The following is a 22,531-nucleotide window of genomic DNA, read 5'->3' on the forward strand; positions in this document are numbered from 1 at the left end:
CCAAACCTCGCTGTCCCACTGGCAGAATGTTGTTTTGCATCCTTACTTAACCCACTTTTATGGCCGGGTGCCACAGATGTAGTTGTGTGTTGCTTGTTGATGAAATGCTTGGGGGAGGGAGGGCAGGGGGCGCGTGCGGCAGTGCATTTCATTGTTGTTCTTTCACACGGTTGTATGTAGATCAACTGCATTTCTGTGGGGGGGATGGTGGGACACAGTGGATGTGGCAAGTGACACAGTGGATGTGTGTGACCTTTGGAAACCTTGTTCTTTGCAAAGCTCTGCTGTTGATGTGTGCTGCATCCACCCTATGGAACAATGGGGACAGACAGTGCCCATTTCTGCCTGTGGGTGCCTCCTAGGAGTGCTACAGTGGGTACAGTCCCAATGGGTGCCTGCTTTCACCCAGATTCCAAAGGAATTGGCCAAAGGGGTGATTTTTAAAGAATTTCTGAAGTTTGTGCGTCTTTGGGGCAGATTTGGGGCAAAAAAGGGGCTTTGGTGGCAGAAGAGTGGGTCGGGTGGTAGTGCCCCAATGGGTGCCTGCTACCATCCAGATTTCAAAGGGCAAAGGGGTGATTTTTAAAGAATTTGTGAAGTTTGTGCATCTTTAAGCTTCCCCCCATAGGGAATAATGGGGATTTCTGTACCTCCATAACTCCACTTGGGGGGCACCGGGGTAGCCCAGAGCGAGTGGTGGTGTAGTGCACATAGAGTACCAACTACCCCCATACCCACAAGCCCATGGGGCACTGGGTTTTGTTGTTTCAGAGGTATTCTGAGTGTAGATTCTCTGGTAGCAAATGAGAGTGGATTCATTGTTTGTCGTTGAAAATGAATCCGCTCTCATCTTTTTTCATAAATTCTTCACCCACTATTGGAATGACTAAATACAAGGCAATGTGAATCTGTTTGTTCTATTAGGTGCAATCTAAAAGAAAAAGTTGAATGGCAATTACTTAGATACAAGACCTCCTAACTCTTTCAACCGATGTTTTAACAGAACATTTCAATATGTTGCTCTGTTTCATACCTTAATGAATAATTATATGACTATTATTCCATGTAACTCTATTTTCTGTACACAAATAATTAAAGAAACCGTACCCTGCCGTTTGATATAAAAGATCCCCAAGGCAACTTACAGCAAATTAGATAATGCAATAAAAGTGATGCTGTTGGTACAGCCAAGAGAGAAGCTGTAATTAAAGCCAGGGACCGCTCTCCTTAGAGGATGGTGGTGAGCCCAAGGGACGGAGCCTTCTTACAGGAAGTGTATTGCCAGGCAGCACCAGATGATCGAACTGCTCCTCTGGGCTGGGGCCTCTCCTCATACAGCCTCAGGTGGAATGTCGTTCCTGGCTCTCTGATGCCTGGATGGCTGAGGTCACCTGGGCTTTTTTCACGCAGGGCTTTTAGCTTGGCTCTCCTCCGGAAAGGAAGGGGTGCAATCACACATCTGCCAGATTTACCCCAAAGTCCCTGTGAGCTATCGGGGAGCACTTCACATGATTCAGGTGTTTCATTGCGCATTAGAGTGTAGCCTGATTTATATCCAGGAGGAAAAAAAAAATCCATTTTTTGCATCATTTGTTTTTGCGGGGGAACTTCAAATTTGCAGTAAAGCCTCACAGTAAACTTGTGGTAAAGCTTCCTGTGTGAAAAATGCCCAGATCTCCTCAGGTTTCCTAAGTGGATGAATTGGTTCCCCACCTTTAAAAGTGGGTCAGGGGTATTGTGTTGAAGGAATTGCATTGAGTTGTTGCCCCAGAGACAGAGTGTACAGGGCTATCTGAGCACCAAAGACACTGTGTTTCTCTCTTTGCCTCATGCTCTTCATAGTCATCCTTTCTGCTGTGCCTTTGAGAGGAAGAAGCACTTTAGGGGAATGTCCCTGATCTTTTGTTGTTCAGCCATCGAATGGCCCCATGATTTCTCTAGTGAGAAAACCCTTCTAGTGAGTCCCCCCACCCTTCCAGGAGATGTGAGGGATAGGAGAAAAAGGAGGCATGGGAGCTTCTGTTCCTGAAGACCTTTCAAGTTCTAAATGTTTCCATGGGTTGTGCCTCTTGGCTGACAGAAAAAGAGCCAGGGTCTTCTCATGAAGAAGCTGGATCCCCCCCCACCACACACACACACACTCAGACAAGCTAGAATGGCAGTTCTAGTTGGTCAGGTCAGCACAGTACAATTCTATTTGGCAGAGATAGCAATCAGGAAAATCCAAAATCCCCCAAGCCCCATATTTCAGAACACTAGCTGACATCCTGACTAAATTACTCAACAGAAGTCTCAATGGCTGACAGGATGCGAAAAATTACTCAAAGTACATAAGAACAGCCCTGCTGGACTAGGCCCATGGCCTAACTAGTCCAGCATCTTGTTTCACACAGTGGCCCACCAGAGGCGTCTGAGAAGCCCACAGGCAAGCGGTGAGGGCATGCCCTCTCTCCTGCTGTTGCTCCCCTGCAACTGGTATTTAGAGGCATCTTGCCTCTGGGACTGGTGGTGGCCTACAGCCACCAGACTAGTAGCCATTGATAGACCTCCATGAATTTGTCTAAGCCCCTTTTAAAGCTATCCAAGCTAGTGGCCATCACCCCTTTCTGTGGCAGAGGGTCCTATTGATTAATTATGTGCTGTGTGAAAAAATACTTCCTTTTGTCAGTTTTAATTTCCTGGCCTTCAGTTTCTTGGGATGACCTCTGGTTCTAGTGTTTGAGAGAGGGAGAAAAATTTCTATCTGCCCACTCTCTCTTCTGATTGATGGATTAAGTGCCACCAAGTTGGTGCTGACTCTTAGCGACCACATAGATAGATTCTCTCCAGGATGATCTGTCTTCAACTTGGCCTTTAAGGTCTCTCAGTAATGCATTCATTGCTGTCGTAATTGAGTCCATCCATCTTGGTGCTGGTTGGCCTCTTTTTCTCTTTCCTTCAACTTTTCCCAACATTATGGACTTCTCAAGGGAGCTGGGTTTTCGCATAATGTGTCTGAAGTATGATAGTTTGAGCCTGGTCATGTTTGCCTCGAGTAAAAGTTCTGGATTGATTTGTTCTATGATCCCTTTGTTTTCCTGGCTGTCCATGGTGTCCTCGAAAGTCTTCTCCAGCACCAAAGTTCAAAAGCATCAATGCTTTTTCTATCTTGCTTCATAAAAGTCCAGCTTTCACATCCATAGAGTATCATGGGAAAAACCATTGTCAAACCACTGAGACAGAGCTTTCTGACACTGAGCAGTACGTTTTGCTCCAGAATGTCTTGATAGTCTTGAGATTTCATTGTTCCCTGCACAGACTCAAGGCACCCCATACCAGATGCAGCAAAGCAGCCCCAAAACACAACCGAGCCTCCTCCATGTTTCACAATAGGTATGTCTTTTCTTTGAAAGCTTCATTTTTTCATCTGTGGACATAGAGCTGATGTGACTTGCCAAAAAGCTCCAGTTTTGTCTCATCAGTCCAGAGGACATTCTCCCAAGAGCATTGTGGCTTGTCAATATGTATTTTAGCAAATTCCAGTCTGGCTTTTTTAAATGACAAAACAGTGTCAGAAAGCTCTGTCTCAGTTGCAGGTCATGGACCCTCCAAAAGGATAACAACCCAAAACACAGCTAAAAGCACCCAAGAATGGCTAAGGACAAAACATTGGACTATTCTGAAGTGGCTTTCTATGAGCCCTGATTTGAATCCTATTGAACATCTATGGAAAAAACTGAAATATGCGGTCTGGAGAAGGCACCCTTCAACCCTGACACATTTGGAGCAGTATGCTCAGGAAGAGTGGGCCAAACTACCTGTTGACAGGTTCAGAAGTCTCATGGAGAGCTACAGGAATTGCTTGTTTGCAGTGATTGCCTCTAAAGGTTGTGCAACAATATATGAGGTTAAGGGTCCCATCATTTTTGTCCATGCCATTTTTCATTTGTGTTATTATTTGAAATATTCTGTTGCATCAAAACTCTAAAGCAAAGTCTGATTTTTGTTAAATGTGGAATAAACAATGATGGGTGCCAATTATGTTTGTCAGTTCAAGTTATTTCAGAGACAATTGTGGGTTCTTCTTTTTTGTGTGGAGGGGTACCAATACATTTGTCCACGTGTGTACCAATTTGAAGTAGGAACTTCCTTCTGAGGTCAGAGATCTTTTGGAAAACTTGCCTTGTTTTTCCATGTCTATTTCCATCCTCAAGGTCTTTACAGATGTCATTGTAGTACTGCTCCCTGTCTCTTTTAGCAGCTTTCTGAAATTCCCTATTAAGTTCCTTCCTGAGGTCTTTATCTTTCTTGACTTTGCTTCTCTCCTCTTCTTGGCAATTTCCACCATCTGTTCTGACATCCATTTTGTTTTCTTCTGTTTCTTGGTCTTTGGCAGTCTCTTTTCACATTCGTCCTTAACAATTTCTTTGATTTTATTCCACAGTTCCTCTGGTTCCCTATCAATGAGGTTCAGAACTTCAAAGCGGTTCCTGATGTTCTCCTTGAAAATGGTTGGGTACATTCTCAAGATCATACCGTGGAAGCCAGATAGCTTTGTTTTTCCTGCTTTAGCTTGATTTAAAACTTGCACATGAGCAGTTTGTGATCTGTTCCACAATCGGTCCCTGGCCACATCTTTGCTGTTATAACTGAGCTCTTCTACCTCCTTGCACCAATAATGTAATTGATTTGATTTCTGTGCACTCCATTTGGTGATGTCCATGTGTATAGGCACTGCTTTAGTTGTTTGAAGAATGTGTTAGCAATGAAGAGATCATTGGATTGGCAGAAACTAATAATAAGTCGATCTCCTGCTTCATTTCTGTTTCCTAGGCCATACAGTCCAACTGTGTTTTCTTCCTTACTATTTCCAACTTTGGCATTCCAGTCTCCAACCACCACCAGCACATCTTGCTTGCATGTTCTGTCAATTTCAGACTGAACTTGAGCATAAAACTCATCAACTGTCTCTTCTTCTGCATCAGTCATTGGGGCATAGACTTGAAAAACTGCCATGTTAAAGGGTTGTCCATGAAATCTAATTGATATTAGTCGGTCACTGACCGCATTGTACCCAAGTACTGTCATTGTTGTCACCTTAAGTTGTGCAGTGGGGAAATGCTTGACTGACAAGCAGAAGGTTGCCGGTTTGAATCCCTGCTGGTACTATATCAGGCAGCAGCAATATAGGAAGATGCTGAAAGGCATCATCTCATACTGTGTGGGAGGAGGCAATGGTAAACCCCTCCTGTATACTACCACAGAAAACCACAGGACTCTGTGGATGCCATGAGTTGAAATTGACTGGACGGCACACTTTACCTTTAATTAGATCAATAATCGACTTGATGGCACACTTTACTTTACCTTTACTGTCATTGTTATATCCTTCCTGACTATGAAAGCAACACTCTCTCTGCTCCATGCATATTTTTATATACTTCTATCATGTCCCACAGTGGTCTCCTCTTTTCCAAACCAGAACTGTATGCAGTACTCCAAATGTGACTGCACCATAGATTTGTATAAGGGCATTATCGTAAGTAATAATTTATTATGGTCAATGACCAGTCAACATACACACCAAAATATAGATCAGCATAAAACAAAACAAAATCAAAACAGTAAAATTTGATAACAACACATCAGGTTATGCAAAAATCTCAGCTACAACTAAGTTGTTCCCATCTCAGTTTAAAGGCTGCTGCACAGAAGCTTGCTGTCTCCGCTGTGACAACTGCATGTTGATCTGCCAAAAGATAGGAGATGTAATACTCTTCTGATTGGCCAGGCCTATTTTTAAGAAATGGTTCGATCTAGATAGTACGGATGCCCCTATAATAGGCACAGTGTAAAAGAACATGTAAGACAGACTCAATGTCACCCGAACGACATGGACATAACTGGTTCCTTAGCAGTATCCCCTTGAATCTGGCATCCCAAACAGCAGAAGGCAAGGCATTAAACCACACCAGCGAAAAGGCTCTCCTCTGGTTTAAGGTGGTCAAGTGGGTGAGGTATGCAGCTGGCTGGGGGAAGGGCATTATAATACATATAAGCATGTTTCTTTTCAATCTCCTTCCTAATGATCTCTATGGCGGAATTTGCCTTTTTCACTACTGCCGTGCAATGAGTTGACACTTTCAACAAGCTGTCCACCATGACCCCAAGATCTCTGAACAGTCAGTCACTGACAGCTCAGACTCCATCAGTATATATGTGAAGTTAGGGTTTCTTTTGTCCCAGTATGCATCACTTTACACTTGCTTACATTGAACTGCATTCAATGTAGTCCCAATGAAGTTGAAGTAGTCTCACTGAAGCTGAATTAATTCCATTGAAGTTAATAGGACACATTAGGCATTGCCAAACATGGTTTTTTTTAACTCCAGTGGGACTACTCTGAGTAATTTTCCTCATCCTGTCAGCCACTAAATAGGACAAGTTAGTCAACTTGTGCTATGAATTTCAATGGAATTTCTGTTGAATAATGTAGTCAGTTCTTGCTTTTACAGATTTTCACTAATTTGTAACAAATTCTGTATTTTCTAAAAATTGGGGACATGATTGCTGGACTTCACATGCAGGGCAGCCAATAGCCCTGAAAAAGAATCAAAGTAGATTTAAGGTTTTGTGAAAAGTTCAAGTGTACCTCTCCCTCAGAAATCTATTTGAAGAAGGGAAGCAAGGTTGCTAGCTGTAAGGGTAACACTTTTCTAGGAGCTCCCACCAGCTGTCCCCTTCTGGTGGCTTTCAGCTGCCTGGGGTCTTAATTGCCCTATAGTTTCAGCTGCCAAACCAGTAATTATACTCCAGAGACACAGATGAGACAAGAGTCCGTTCTTATTAAAAACGTGTGAATAGTTATTGAAAAGCTGAATGGTGAAAAGTATAACACAATAAGCTGTATCATCTGCTGCTAACAACTTGGTCAATTACTAGACTATTAAAAAAACACATAACAGTCCTTTTTTCTCCCCCCGCCCCCTTGACAAGGCAATTGCCTCTTAGGAACTTTTGTTCCCTCTCCCAATTGCCTTGCAGTTTCACCCTCTCCCTTTGGAAAAGGAGCTCTTTTTAAATCCCTGTTCAAATTCTAGCTTCCTCATTGGTTTACTGAGATGCATGTTATTTAAATAGGTTACACTATACAACAGTGTGTGTGTGTGTGTATAAAAATAGATATAATTTATACCTATATAGAGGTACACCTATAGAGCCAGCGTAGTGTAGTGGTTAGAGTGCTGGACTAGGACCGGGGAGACGCAAGTTCAAATCCTTATTCATGATACCTGCTGGGTGACCCTGGGCCAGTCACTTCTCTCTCAGCCTAACCTACTTCACAGGGTTGTTGTGAGGAGAAACTTAAGTATGTAGTACACTACTCTGGGCTCCTTGGAGGAAGAGCGGGATATAAAATGTAAAAAAATAAAAATAAAATACTTATACATATTCTTATATATAGTTTGAAGAGTTTGGTTTTTTGTGGATTTGTTTGTGCAAAATAAAGTCATACTTCCCGATTACATGCAGATACCAAATTTTGCATGCACAATCTTCCCACTTAAATTATCTGAATGTGCTACTTTTTACACTGGAATATGCTAGGTCAAAGGTTTGATTTTCTTCTTTATTTTTTCAAAGAAATTCTGAATATAATGTTCATATTTAACTGTTATTGTTCTCAACAGGTTTTTAACACTAAGTGGCGCAGCGGGGAAATCCTTGACTAACAAGCAGAAGGTTGCCGGTTTGAATCCCTGTTGGCACTATATCGGTCAGCAGCGATATAGGAAGATGCTGAAAGGCATCATCTCATACTGCATGGGAGGAGGCAATGGGAAACCCCTCCTGTATACTACCAAAGAAAACCACAGGACTCTGTGGATGCCATGAGTTGAAATTGACTGGACGGCACACTTTACCTTTAATTAGATCAATAATTCAAAAATGACATCATGCCCAAGCAGAAGATCTTTTTTCAGATTCAAATGTACTATGATTCAAATGTACTGTGTATGGTAATTATTCAATAAAATGAACAATGTTTGAAGTTTTTGAGAGCTGTAGATGTTGGGTGGAGTTTCTATTGATGCTGAGTAGTAACAATGAAGAGCCATTGTGTTTTGAGAGCTGTGTGCTCCTTCCATTTTCCTGCAACTAGGACAGCAACCAGGATGGGAGACAACCAATAAGCCACGTGCAGGAGTGGTCCAAGGTATGATGGTGTGCAAGGTGAGACACCAAATGCTGGATTGCCCCATGTCAGAATGACTTGTTGAGGACATCTAGGGCATTCTACCTGCTTAGCAGTGTGAAGAGAACTCTCCCAGTAGATTATCTATTCCTCCTTAACTTCCATAAACCTAGATGGGCCTTCTCGAGGGTGCATATGAAGGCCCTCCCTTTGGAACGATTAGCTGGTAGATATAGCAGAATTCCAACTGAGCAGAGATATTGCCCCTGTAACTGAGATGAGATCAAGTTGGTTGTACACGTGCTCCTGTGGTGTGTCTTTTATATAGGTCTCAGGCAAAGATTAATCGACCCTGTTCTACAAAACTTGCCGAGACGAATAGATGAATTTTATGTCAAATATTTGCTAATACATGAATTCGTCAATCACACAAGCAGTTGTGAAATTCTGTCGTTCTGCAGTACGGGTTTGTCGCACTCTGCTTGCTAATGGCAATAAAAAGGCTGCCAAAGCCTGCAGGCAGGGGGCGTGGCTTGGGCTCTGGAAGAGCCCTGAGCCAAACCCCCCCCCCCGCCCACAACCAGGCTCTGGAGAGCCCTGAGTGAGCTCTCCCCTGTCCTTTTCAGGCAGCACTTGCTGCCTGACAGCATGTATTTCTTTCTCTCCCTTGCTGGAGGGAGAGAAAGGGAAATACATGCTGTCAGGCAGCAAGTGCTGCCTGAAATGACAAGGGGAGAGCTTGCTCGGGCTATCCCAAGCCTGGGGCCACTCTCCCTTTGCGCATGATGTCACGTGCATGGGGGCATGGTTCAGGCTCCAGAGAGCCTAAGTGAGCTTTCCCCATGTCATTTCAGGCATGTATTTCCTTTTCTCTTCCTCCAGCGAGGGAAGGAAAAATACATGCTGTCAGGCAGCAAATGCTGCCTGAAAAGGACAGGGGAGAGCTCTCTTGCGACTCTCCAGAGCCTGGGTGTGGGTGTGGGGAGTTCGCTTGGGGCCCTTCCAGAGTCTGAGCCACGCCCCCGTGTGCTTGACATCATGCACATGGGGTGTAACTAGAGGGGCTGCAGAGTGGGGCCAGACACAAGTCACTGTTCAGCTGGTTCCGCACCTACTCAGGCATGCTTTGTCTTTTTTCTGGATTAAATAAAGGAGGCACATTTCAGTCTTAGACCAGAAATCATTTTCTTCTTTGCTTTTACAGAGATTACAGCAACCCTCTTTGGAGCCTAACTTCTGTTCTTCTGAATGAGTCACTGATATTTTATTGGAAGGAGGCAATAACAGTAAATCCTGCAGAGATGCAACAACAGAATTTCTCCTTTTGAATTAAGCTAACAGGAGCCTTTAATTATTACCTCCCCAAACCACACAGTAACCAATTATTCTTCATTTTGAAAGTATTTGTTCCCAATTTAGGGTCCAGCATTTGAAAGGTATAGTCATCATTCACACAATCAAAAACTGTGTTCTGAGTTTGGGAGCTGTGCATGCTCCCAATTTTTCGTTGTGTGGAAGCAAGGTAGGAGGAAAAGTTACCCAGGTTTTCGTCATACCTTGCTTCCACACAACCACTTCTACCCAGGTTTTCCTCCTACCTTGCTTCCACACAACTGAAAATTTGGAGCACTCACAGCTCTCAAACCCGGGTAGAACCAAGTTTTTGATTCTGTGAATGACGTGATAGTGTAGTCGTCTGATCCAGTTTAGGAGTAAGAAATCTGGATTCAAGATGAAATCCTGAACTCATAGTGTGGCCTTTCTTGAGTCATGGGTATTTTGGTAGTACGGTAATATCAACTTTCCTCTGGGGGCCACATGCAGGAAGGGCACAATCTGGCTCGGGACTGTGGCAGGAGCAAATGGCTAAAGCCCCCTTCCTCCCACACCAGGGTCCCGATTCAAAACCAGGCTCCCCCAGGGCTACTGTTTGAAGTAAGGAAGCATGCAACAACATTAGAACAGCAAGTGGTTGTTGCAATGTATAGTTCAATTTGGCATGGTTCGGTCTGAATTCGGACTGTTTAATTGTAAACCGCCCTGAGCCATTTTGGAAGGGTGGTATATAAATCAAATAAATAAATATATAAAAATAAACTTCCAGAAAATTCTCCCTTGGCTATAAGCAGGGGTGTAGATCCCACTGCTAAGCACTTGAAGAATTCCCCTCCCATTTTACTGAACTCCCCCCAGCAAACCTAATAACCCATATTATCAGTTTTTCTCCTCTTACCCAAAAAAGTGTCTTTCCTTTCCACACAAAAAGCGTAAGAGGAGTTGCTTTTCAAGCTTTCCTTTCATCCACACCCCTGTGTATAAGGTGAATTAGCAGCATTGCCTGAAGCCACCAGGGAATTATTGGTTTTGGCATGGTGACCTGGGAATGATCTGACAGCCCTAGGAAGGGGTGTGTACAGACCATTTGGCATAGTTCAGTCTGAATTCGGACTGAACCATGCTAAAGTGAACCGGTTTGGTCGAACTGATCAGCTGGGCTGGTCGGCTCGATGAACCAGCTCGAAGCAGTTCATGATCAAAACTGCTTGAACAGGCCCAGTTTGTGGTGGTCCGGTTCGTGAGCGAACCAGTTCTGCACAACCCTAGTCTTAGGAGGGAGGTCAGGAAATGGTGTCAGAGTCAAGCACCCTCCCAGACAAGGCAAAGTCTGCTGGAGGTAAAGAACCAGCCAGCCACTGAACAGGAAGGCAGCATAGAAACAGAAAAGCAAATGCAGAGTTAAATGTGCTTGAATGTGATTTTTAATTGTATGTGTAAACCACTTTGAGAACTTTGGCTGAAAAGCTCTCAAAGCCCTTAACACAGAAAAATCAGGCTAACCCTTGGCAGCCTGCCAAAATTTTAAGCAAGGTGTGGTTAAACGTTTCCTTGAAATTTCATTCATTGGGAACAGAACACTGTTTTCAAATGGTAAGAAACCGAGATATATTCCATAGTAAACAGTCACAAATCTCTTTGGGGATTTTGTGCCCCTGAGCACATTTATTATATTTATACACCACTTCTAACGTCTTATCAAAGTGGCCAATAAAGTATTAAAAAAATATAAAACACAGCATATTACTAAATAAGCAGCAGCAGTCAAAACAGCAGAAATTACCCATATAATTTAACAGCAGAGAAACGTTTTCATTCAATTAAAACAAACACCATCGGACATAAAAGCATTTTCACCTTCAGCTTAAGGAGAGGGAAAATGAATTTCTACCATCTATTTCCAAAAGAGCTGAAAGTGCTATTATCCTTACAGATACATAGCTGGAGCATCTGTGGATGAGAGGGAGGTACTGGCAGATAGGGTAATCCGCGGATACTTCAGTTTCACAAATTTGTGAAGGAAAATCCTATGGGGGCAAACCCCGTCCTCAATCTGCCCATATGTAACTAAATTGAATGGAATGTTCGTGGACTCAAGGGTACTTAATAGACAATCAGATGGGTGGAGCTAATGGAACTCAGTGGTGAGAAGCAGAGAATGGAGGCTTGAACAAAAAGAGCAGGAAAATTCTCAGCTTGAAAAATACTTTCTCACGACAATCCCAACCTTTTATCCTTCTGAGGAGGAAAGGTGTCTAAAACTCCATGGTTATCTAACTAGTGATTTCACACCTTTGTGCTTCTAAGGGCAAGTGTCCCCTCAGACAAATACACCTACCTGCTCCCCATTTCTGTTTCAGAAGTCCAATATGTGGCACCAAGCTTGTCACCCATTTTTTCTGGTACCACTGCATTCTGAAGGGGAAAGCGTTGGACATATCTAAGCTCTTGGTGTGGGATTTAACTCCACCAAAATAACATAAATTTTCGTATGTGTGTGTGTGAACTCTCCTGAGGATGGGGGGGGGGAGTTGTGCACTGAATCTGTCAATCTGCTGGTTATTGTATGTGCATGTGCCCGCACACAAATGAATGACCAGTTTTGCTCCATGATGCATTCAGAATTGCATTTCCCCCAAGTTCAATTGTCCATCACTTCCTCTTTTTAGTTATAATCTTGGTTTAGTTAGTCAACCGAGAAGTAGGGATGTGCACGAACCTGATCGGAGACCCTTTTACGGGCCTCCGAACAGGTTCGAATATGGGGCCGGTTCAAAGGCCCTGGGAGTTGGCGCTTTAAGGGTTGGGGAGGGCGCACTCACCCCTCCCGCCGCTTTCCCCACACTGGCGCTGTTTGTTCCCCCAAACCTGCTGCCCCATTGCTCCCATACCTCCCTGCTGCCCCATTGCCCTCGTCAGCCGGAAGTACCAGGCACATGCACGCCCGGTACTTCCATCCGATGATGGCAACGGGGCGGCAGAGAGGTACGCTGCCGCCCTGGAGGTTTTTAGGAACAAATGGCACTGGCAGCGGGTGGGGGGGAGCAGCGGGAGGGGTGAGTGCACCCTCCCCAGCCCTTAAAGCGCCAAACCCCAGGGCCTTCGAACCGTGGAGGCGCGGTTCCATGCACATCCCTACCGAGAAGAGGAACAAAAATATGGAAATACAATTGCTGAGAATTATTAAATAGTGTAAGTGTTTAGAGTGTATACCATGCTGTGAGCTTATGTCCAAAATAAGAGTTTTGTTGGCACAATGAACACTGAGAATAAAACTGTTTTAATGAACTGATAAACAAACACTTCAGAATGGCACTTGTTTGTGTTTAAACACCATCCTGTACTGTTTTTAACCCAAACAGCCTGCAGAGAACATGGGGATATTCTTAAGTGAATCAATATGAGAGTTGCTGATAAAGTAAGCACATAAGCACAGGCCAAAAGTACTTCTAACTTGCCTTTACCGGTTTCTCAGTCAAAACATTTCTCATGATAGTTATCTCTGTGTTAGTCGTTAACGTGTGATGTCTTTTTCCAGAAGTACAGGGATAATTCTGCATCTAGGCCACTGAGAGGCGCCTTCTCCTCTGGAGTTCTCCTTGGGAAACTAACCAGGCATCGTAATCTGAGAATTTGAAACTGTGTGTGTTTGTAAATTAGACAGCAACAACGGCAAAAACAAAACAATAAATAGTTAATAATAAAAACGCCGTCTTTGCAGCCCAACCAAATTCCGTTGGAATATTTCAGGGGAGAAATTTGCAGCTCGCTTTGCACATTATTATTACAAACACAACGTTCTTACTACTTTAGCAAAAAGTCTTCTGACAATGCTCCTCCCTGCTTCCGAGCTCAACCCCGCACCCCTTTTATTATTTCCTCCCACGCCCAGCCCTCTTAATTCTTTGCCACCGTTCCTTCCTTTCATCTTTCCGCACTTCCCCGCTGCAACGAGAGAGAAAAAAGACAGTAGATGGGTGGGGAAAGAAACGAAGGCTAGTCAACCTAACCAGCTAGTTCTTTTAAAGCTCCTCCTCCCATTATTGATAATGGGTTTGATTGGACCTGGGGAGTTCTTTCCCCGCCTCTCCGAGCGGCTCAGATGTCGCTGCTCCACCTCTCCCCGGCTCTAGTGTCGGGCAAGGAAGGGGTTGCTGGTGATTGTGCGCTCGGGGCAGTGGCCGGGATAGAACCAGGCGCGCGGAGCAGAAGCAAGCACTAGAAGGCTGCGGGTTCGAATCTCCACGGCTGCAGTTTCTGTTCCCACTCGCATTTGGGGGGGGAAAGGAAACCGCCGCTGGCTGCGGGCTTCCCCGTTTCCCCTGCCACTGGAACGAAACCCCCTCTTCCTCTCTGGGGGTGGAAGGAAAGCAAGCTTCGCCTCCTTCTCCTCACCTGGATGCTGCCATTTGCGCCGGGCTCGTGGGCTTGAAGAGAGCTCTCTCTCTCCTGAAAAGAGTGCCGCCGCTCGGGGAATTCCCTTGACTCCTCCTCGCTCGCTTTTCTGGGCTGCTCTGCCCGAGGGACACCCTCTCTCCGCGATCTTTGGAGCCATGGCGACTGGGGTGGTGGAGCCGGTCTATGGACTTTCGGAGGAAGAAGTAAGTCCGGCGTTTGGAAGGGGCGGCGGCGGCGGCTGCTCCTGCATGGGTTGGATGGGGAGATGCTTGCTGTTCGCAGAGCGTCTCCTTTCCCTCTTTGTCCTCGCTGCTGCTGCTGCTGCTGCTGCGGGGTTCCGGTTTGCGGAGCGGGGAAGTCCCCCTCCCAGCCCTTCTCTCCGGCTCCGTTTGTTGCGGGAGGGGGAAAGTGGGGGGCCAAGAAGCGTGTCCCGTGGCAAAGCTTGGCTGGCATGCAGCAGGGCGGCTCCTGAGCGCGCGCAGCCGGGACGAGGCTCGCTTTTCGGCCGAGAGACCCTCCTCACTCCTCGCCTAATGGTTTCAAACCCTCGTCTTGGATTAGCGGCTTTATCTTTATTAGGGAGCTCATGGAGGTATCTTGTAAACAAAGCTGCTCAGAAACCAGGCGATCAAAGTCTGGAGCTCCATACTTCTTCTTCTTCTTCTTCTTCTTCGCCTGGTGGTCCTTCCAGATGGGAGGGGTGGGGTGGGGTGTGTGTGTGGGGGGGGGGTGAAAAGGGAGGGTCTATGAGGGTTTCCCTTAAAGGAGCCTCGCACTCCCCTTTCTGCCTCTCGGAGTCTTGCGGGAGCAATTGTCGCGCCAAGAGCAAAAATCAAGGGTCATCAGCAGGAGCAGCAGGAGGAGGAGGAAAGAGAGGAAAGAGCTGGTGGTTGGTCCTCCGCATGTGATCCCTTGAGGGGTGAAGAAAGGGCCGCTTCTTTGCTGGTTTCTCCCCCTGCCCACCTCCCTTCCCCCCCCCCACAAAGCTAGGAACATGCCACTGATCTCTTGGTGTGTTTAATAGATAAATATGGAATTGTATGTGCATCTGGAGAGGGGCGGCAGTGTGTTGCAATTTTGAGAGTTCTTCCCAGCATTCATATCACCTCCACTAACGATACTGGTGTGTCTAATGAATCATAACACAACAATGATAAGCATCCCCCCGCCACACACACACACACACACACACTCTGTTCCTTCCACAGGAAAAAGGGTGTAAAATTATTTCACAAAGATACTTCCTGCAGATAGCCTTTTGATTGCAGCAAATTTTGATATCTGAGTTTTTGAAAGGCTTTTTCTGGGCTAGAATGCAGGTGGTGTTACCGAAATGTGAGAAATGTGAGTACCGGCATGCACCATTGCCTCTGCCTGCCTCTCCAAGTGGAAAATTCATTCTGAAGTTGAAACTAGAAATGTCATCTCTTTGTGATCCTTGGGATTTGGGGTGCCCAGAGCAAACTGGAGAGGAGTGAGAAATTATCCCTCCCCCCCATTACTATGAGGTTTTGGTTAGAAAAGAAGAAAGACTACATCTACTGGGATAGGCTTATGAAGACAGCTTTGTTTGTTTGATCACAGAGAGCCCCCAATGCAAGCGTATTAAATCTCCTCTCGACAATCAGCTTGCCAGGATGGAAAGAGCCTGGCACAGAGGCTGGGAACATGTAGGCAGCAGGCAGGAACCAAGAGTGTGGGTTTGGTTAACCTTGCTAGTGTGTGTACATAAGACATGGAACTGATTTCCCAGCTGGGTGCTCTTTGCTGATCAATAGGGGAGATATTTTGATAGCCTTTGTGTGTTCCATTAAAGATCTGTTCCTTGCCTCTCCCCTTCCATGCTCTCTTCCATGTTCTCTTTTGAGCAGTGCTGATGGAGGCGAAGCTGGCACCATCTGCCCATTTTCAGTCTTCCACTACATAAATGTATATATGTCCAGATATACCATACAGAGGTGTGAGTGTATCTCTAACTAGGCAGCCAATAAGAGAGAGACTAGAAGGATCCCCAAAACCTTGGAGTGAATTTGTAAGCAGGTTGTTGACTTTGTGTTGATTAAGATGTGACAACATCACAGGTGGAACAACTATGTTCTTAAGAACTGCAGAATTGTATTCCACTTCCATTTTGCCTTCCTTCCTTGATGCAACTTAGAGCAGCATACATGGGGAGAGACCAGGGAGAGCTGGTCTTGTGGGAGCAAGCATGACATGTCCCCTTAGCTAAGCAGGGTCTGCCCTGGTTGCATATGAATGGGAGACTAGAAGTGTAAGTACTGGAAGAGATTCCCCTTAAGGGATGGTGCCACCCTGGAAAGAGCATCTAGGTTCCAAGTTCCTTCCCTGGCAGCATCCAAGATAAGGCTGAGAGAGATTCCTGCCTGCAACCTTGGAGAAGCCGCTTCCAGTCTGTGAAGACAACAGTGAGCTAGATAGACCAGTGGTCTGACTCTGTATATGGCAGCTTCCTATGTTCCTGTGCGTTCCACCCACCCACTGGTTAGCCTCAGACTTGCCTCTTATGCCTTCAGACCAAACCCTACAACCCAGAATTGTGCTCTAGCATATCTAGGAGATAGACGAATCCAAATAGGTTAGGGGTAACTTAAGCAGTCATATCACTTAATGGTGGTTATCTTGTTGATTAAGGCACGATGAGTGGGAAGGAACAGTCAGTGATTGTAGATAATGGAGGTTTTAGATAGCAAAAGTAGTATCTTCGTTTTTATCTGCTTGAGTTTTAGTTCTCCATGTATAAATCTGCAACATTTTGTGGCTGAAATATATTAGTCTTCATGGTATGGTTTTTGTGGGCATAATATGTTGCCTTTAAGCAATGCGTGCATAAAGCTCCCCCACCCCCACCCCGTGCTTCTGGATATTTTAAAGAATTGGGGCTTGACCTCCCAGTGTTTGCATTTTGGGAGATAAAATACATTTTAGAAGCAAGCATGGCAGAGAGCTAAATAAACATTTCTTGGCCTACTTCTTGTTTTCCCAGCTCTGTGGGGTTTTCTTGTATGTCCGCCACACAGAAGGGAAGACATTATGGGTCAAATGAACTGAAAGCATTTCAGGAACTGGATCCAAATAGGACCTTCCCCATCACATCCTGATCCTGTGCATGTTTACTCTGAAGGAAGCCAAATTGAACTCAGTGGGGTTTGCTTCCTAGAAAGTGTGCCTAGGATTGCAGCTTTAAGCCATCTAGGTGCTGACAGATTTGATGCTGCTACTTAAGAATTTGAAATATACCTTTGGTTCTGGGTTTCCAAAATCTGCTATCAGCCGGCATTACATTTTCTTCAAGTTTTCCAGCCCTCAGGACAGACGTGAAATTGAGCTTGAACAAGGACATTTTGTTGCATATATAAAATTCCAATAGCTGGTGCTTGTCATTCAATCCTTGCTCCTTGTAGAAGTTCTCTAATTGGCTTTTTACGTGTACATTCTCCAGGGCAAAGATTGCTTCTGCCAGCGTATTATCTTACAGAAACCTTTGGGTGCTGCTGTTGTGCAGATAGTCTCAGTGCAATTCTGCATCCAAACTCCCCAGTGTTCCTTATTAGCCATAATGACAAAAGCAGTAAAAATTACAGTAGATAAGCTTTCGGTGGTTAATTTGTACAAATGTCTTTTGTGCTGTAACAAGGTCAAGGGCTAGCTTGGTCTCCTTGTCTTTGGAGAGTCAGTCCGTCACAGGGCCTGTTGGCACACAGTTGGGATAACAGCTCTCTGCTTGGTTTACATTGGCTAATGGTCAGCAGCTAGAAGCCTGGAGGCCAAATCTGCCTGGCTGAGGGTGCCTCTTCCTCCCCAGTTGCAACTTTGAGGAGGAAATGTGGGGATATTGACATCCGGGACAGTAAGCCGCTCGTGGGGATATTGACAGGATTGGAGTTGCATTGCTGTAATTTGAATTTCACTCCCTCCCCAGAACCGTCTGCTAGGAAAACTAGTTGATGGTTACTTAGGTTTACATTAGGTGTCTCAAACTGTGGCCCTCGAGCAGATATTGGCCTATAACTTGCATCACCCCTGGTTATTGGCCTTTGAGACTAGAGATGATGGGAATTGTAGTTCAACAGCAGCTAGAGCAGGTCTGAACAACTTTGGTCTTCCAAAGTTGAGGATGAAGGCCTACAGCTCCCATAACTGGCCACTGAGTCAGACCATAGGTCCATCTCGCTCAGTATTGTCTGCACATACTGGCAGTGGCTTCTCCAAGGTTGCAGGCAGAAATCTCTCTCAGCCTTATCTTGGATGCTGCCAGGGAAGGAACTTGGAACCTAGATGATCTTTCCAGAGTGACACAATCCCTTAGGGGAAATCTCTCTCAGCCCGACCTTGGAGATTCCAGGGAGGGAACTTGGAACCTTCTGCTTTTCCCAGAGCAGCTCCATCCTCTAAGGGGAAAATCTTCCAGTGCTCACACTTCTAGTCTCCCATTCATATGTAACCAGGGTGGATCCTGCTTAGCTAAGGGGACACGTCATGCTTGCTACCACAAGACCAGCTCTCCTCTCAATTATGGGATTATGGGAGTTGTAGTCAGAAATAGCTGGAGGGCTGAAGTTGTACCGCCCTGAACTTGAGGGTTGCAGTATGAGTTGCCTGGTTTACATGTACAGGGGGTTCATCAGAGGCTGAAAGTTTGAAAGTCGGGGATGTACAGCAGAATTGGGGTTCTTGACTAGAGAGCCAGTGTAGTGAAATGACTAAGAGTGTGAGTGGGTGTAGTCCTTGGTTCAATTCTGCCTCTGCCAGGAACTTGCTGAGTTGGTTCAGCCATCACTCCAGGCGTGGTTTGGTGCTGTGGAAATGAGCCTTGTACTTGCAGGCTCCTTCTTCCCACCCTGTCCTCTTTTGCAGACACACAGTTTGCCGTTGCATCCATACTATCAAATTATGGTTTATGCTTGCCTTACAAGATTCCAAAAAAGATTTCAGGGCAGCTTCAAACTGTCCCCTGTAAGGCAAACATAAGCCATAGTTAGCCAGTTCGGATGCAATGATTAACTGTGGTTCTAGGAAAGAGGAAGTATATCTAATTGAACACAGGAGTATGTGAGCGCAGGGCTTGTTATGTTAAAACCACTGTTCCCTCTAACAGGGATTCCCAGAGGTTGTTGATTACAACTCCCATAATCCCCAGCCAAAGGCCTTTGTAGCTGGGGATGCTGGGAATTGTTGTCATCAACCTCTGGGAATCTCATTAGAAGGAACAGTGGTTGTACCAAACCCAGTTTTGGTATTGTGTTTGAACTGAGCCCTTAAGGGGCCTTGTGCAAGCCATTATTAACCCCTGCTTAACTGAGCAAAGGGGCACCTTCCAAAGTGGCAATTCTCTTCTGTTTAACAGGGGGCGGGGAGGAGCATCTGGACGCCCTATCCAACCCCAGCACAGATCCCTCCAGCGGCTGTTGCTGGTGTCTATCCTTTTTTTAAAAAAAGATTGTGAGCCTTTTGGTGATAGAAAACCATCTTAATTATGTTTCTCTGCAAACTACTTTGAGAACTTGAAGTATTCATAATATTATTATTCCCTCAGCCACCATTGCCAGTCTGTAGTAAAGTAAAGTGTGCCCTTGTGTTGATTTCGACTGCTGGCGCCCACAGAGCCCTGTAGTTTTTATTTCTTAGAATTGCCTCCTCCCGCGCAGTATGAGATGATGCCTTTCGGTATCTTCCTCTATCACTGCTGCCCCGATATAGGTGTTTCTCATAGTCTGGGGAACATACCAACGGGGATTCGAACCGGCAACCTCTGTCTTGATAATCAGGTCATCTCCCCGCTGCGCCACAAGGTGGTCAGTCTGTGGTACGGGGATACTAATGCAAATCTCCCTTCCAGGTGTGTGGTGAGGGTTACTGGCTGAGGTGGTGTATGATGACCTTTGAGCACTAAAAAGTGCTATGTTAGGGTTGCAGAACTTCGGCCCCCCAGCGGTTGTTGGACTAGAACTTTTATCAGCCTCAGCCGCCCGTGGCCAGTAATGGGAGTTGTAGCGCAGCAGCAGCTGGAAGGCCAGGTTGTGCAGCCCTGTGCTGTGTAAATGGTACATACTGTTGTCACCCCTCGTCCATATGGTGGAATCCACCTTGCCCACCCTGAAGTGCATTGGACTCCTTTGCTGGCATCATTCAAGAGAACCGTAGAAACGTTTGTTTCAGCAAACGTTTAGTATGCTGGTTAGAGCCCTGGGACCTAGACATTGTTCCATACAGACTGAGGGTACCTCAAGAAAGCAGGAATGTGTTTCTGTAATTGTATGTTGCCGTGGTATGTTGGGGGACCAGATTGCTTTGAAGCAGCTGGCCGTCTTGTCTAGAAATATCTGCCAAGTTCTTAAGGAACTTCAGGAGAGTACACTTTGGAAACGACTAGTGTAAACAGACCTTGGGTGGATTTGCAAGCATCTTCCAGACCAAAAGCCTGAACTGCTGTGAGTGGGGGTGTGGGGTGGGGAGACAATTGGCTACAGCCACGGCTGTGTATGGACTTGCTGAGGGAATGCAGGCTTTTCTGCAGTTGCTGTTTCTTTCGCCATCCCCGCCCTGTGTATGTTGCGAGAGAATGGGATATATTGACACTTAGGAACGTGTGCCAAAAGTCAAACTGGCGGCTTGGTGCAAAAGGAAGCTTGTTGTATCCGTCCTTGCATGGGATACGTCTGTACAATAGGTGCAGGCCGCCCTTCCTAGGAACCAGCCAAGAGTCTCGTGGCACCTTAAAGACAAATAACCAAGTGCCACATGTCTGTGTGTGTTTCCTGCAACAAGCTAACACTGTTATCGCTTTGGAATGTTTCACTTCTGAGAGTGGGGGTTGGGAACCACAAGTGTAAAACGGTGTCCAAAGAGTGGCCTGGGTGGAGTGGTATCGACTACCCCAGACAGAGTAGCTGGGGTTTGTTTGCTTGTTTGGGCAAGTAGCTTGTGGGGGAAGGAGGTCAGGGACATAATGGATAATAACTAGGGATGTGCACGGATCTGGCACGGGGAAGTTCGAAGGCAGGGAGGATGATTTTAAGGGAGGGGGAGGGGGAACTCACCCCTCCCACCACTTCCCGCCTCCGGCGCTCCATTGTAAACTGGTTGGGTGCACGACGTGCATGCACATGTGCGCATGCGTGCCGGGTACTTCCGGTCCGACGAGGGGACAGGGTGGCAGAGAGGTACGCTGCCACCCCACCGAACTGGTTTACAATGGACTGCCGGTGGGGTTGGTGGTGGTGGAAGCAGTGGGAAGGGTGAGTGCACCCTCCCCCGCCCCTAAAGTCATCCCCCCACTTTAGAACCGGTGGAACTACCGATCGGTTGAACAGGTTCGCCGGTGGAACCTCCGGTCGGTCGAACCAGTTCGTAGGCCCATAAAGGGCCTCCAAACCAGTCCCATACACATCCCTAATAACACTATTTCACCTTTCTCTAAATGAGTGGTTTTCAGACCTGGAATATCCCTGATAAGGAAGCTTATCAACAGCTGCTCAGTTTCAAGACAGGTAATTGTTGAGGGTTTGTTGAAAGTGTCAACTCTATGTGTGGCAGCTGTGGAAAAGGCCAGTCCCATGCTTGGAATCATTAGGAAGGGGATTGAAAATAAAACTGCCAATATTATAATGCCCTTTTACAAAACTATGGTGCAGCCACATTTCAAGTACTGCATATAGTTCTGGTCACCACATCTCAAAAAGGACATTGTAGAACTGGAAAAGGTGCAGAAGAGGGCAACCAAGATGATCAGGGGCCTGGAGCACCTTCCTTATGAGGCAAGGCTACAACACCTGGGGCTATTTAGTTTAGAAAAAAGACGACTGAGGGGAGACATGATAGAAGTCTCTAGAATTATGTATGCTGTGGAGACAGAAAAATCTTTTCCCCTCTCTCACAACACTAGAACCAGGGGTCATCCCATGAAAGTGATTACCAATAAATTTAGGACTGACAGAGGAAATATTTTTTTCACATAACACATCACTAACCTATGGAATTCTCTGTGGTAACAGAGAAGATGTGGTAACAGCCTGGATGGATTTAAGAGGGGTTTAGATAAATTCATGGAGGATAGTTCTATCAATGGCATTGGCTACTAGTCTGAGAGCTATAGGCCACCTTAAGCCTCGGAGGCAGAGTTCCTCTAAATACCAGTTGCAGGAGAGGGGGCATGCCCTCAGTTCTTGCCTGTAGGCTTCCCAGAGGCATCTGGTGAGCCACTGTGTGAAACATGATACTGGACTAGATAGGCCTTGGGTCTTATTCAGCAGGGTTGTTCTCATGTTCCTAGTAGATGGCTTAACCCACACTACAGATAGTCCCCTGTAATATACAGATTCTGGAGAATGTTGAATAGACTGGCCCTTGTTGTATGTGGATTTTGGAGCATGCCCCAGAATCCCCTGTGATACGCAGGAGTTCCCTGAATGTAGCAAGTTCTGAAAACCACTCTCTTAAATGAAGATATGCTAGAGATGTCATTCCTTCTGGTGGCATTGGCATGAGTCTTGGTTAATACTGAGTGGTTGACCTAAGATGACAATGACCTTCTGGTGTGATGCAGTGCATTGAACATTGGCCTTGGCTTGGGAAGACCTGCATTCAGATCTCTGCTCAACATGA

At 45.8% G+C, this 22,531-nt stretch overlaps 1 protein-coding gene and 1 long non-coding RNA gene across 5 annotated transcripts in view; one reads left to right on the forward strand and one right to left on the reverse strand.

Annotated features, from left to right (window-relative positions):
* Positions 1-12,772: 12,772 nt before the first annotated feature.
* On the reverse strand, positions 12,773-14,044 carry LOC128341814 (uncharacterized). The gene is made up of 2 exons (XR_008314600.1): positions 13,907-14,044; positions 12,773-13,150 (listed from the first exon to the last, which is right to left on the reverse strand). It is a non-coding gene; the product is annotated as an uncharacterized LOC128341814 (long non-coding RNA).
* NEDD4L (NEDD4 like E3 ubiquitin protein ligase) overlaps positions 13,980-22,531 on the forward strand; it is a 397,256-nt gene continuing 388,704 nt past the window's right edge. For all 4 annotated transcript variants that reach the window (XM_053288369.1, XM_053288370.1, XM_053288371.1 and 1 more), the window contains exon 1: positions 13,980-14,112. In XM_053288369.1, coding sequence (XP_053144344.1) covers positions 14,065-14,112 — 48 coding nt within the window. In that variant the 5' untranslated portion in view covers positions 13,980-14,064. The remainder of the gene's footprint in view (positions 14,113-22,531) is intronic.

This window comes from Hemicordylus capensis, chromosome 2, assembly GCF_027244095.1.
Source record: "Hemicordylus capensis ecotype Gifberg chromosome 2, rHemCap1.1.pri, whole genome shotgun sequence".
NCBI classification, from domain to species: domain Eukaryota; kingdom Metazoa; phylum Chordata; class Lepidosauria; order Squamata; family Cordylidae; genus Hemicordylus; species Hemicordylus capensis.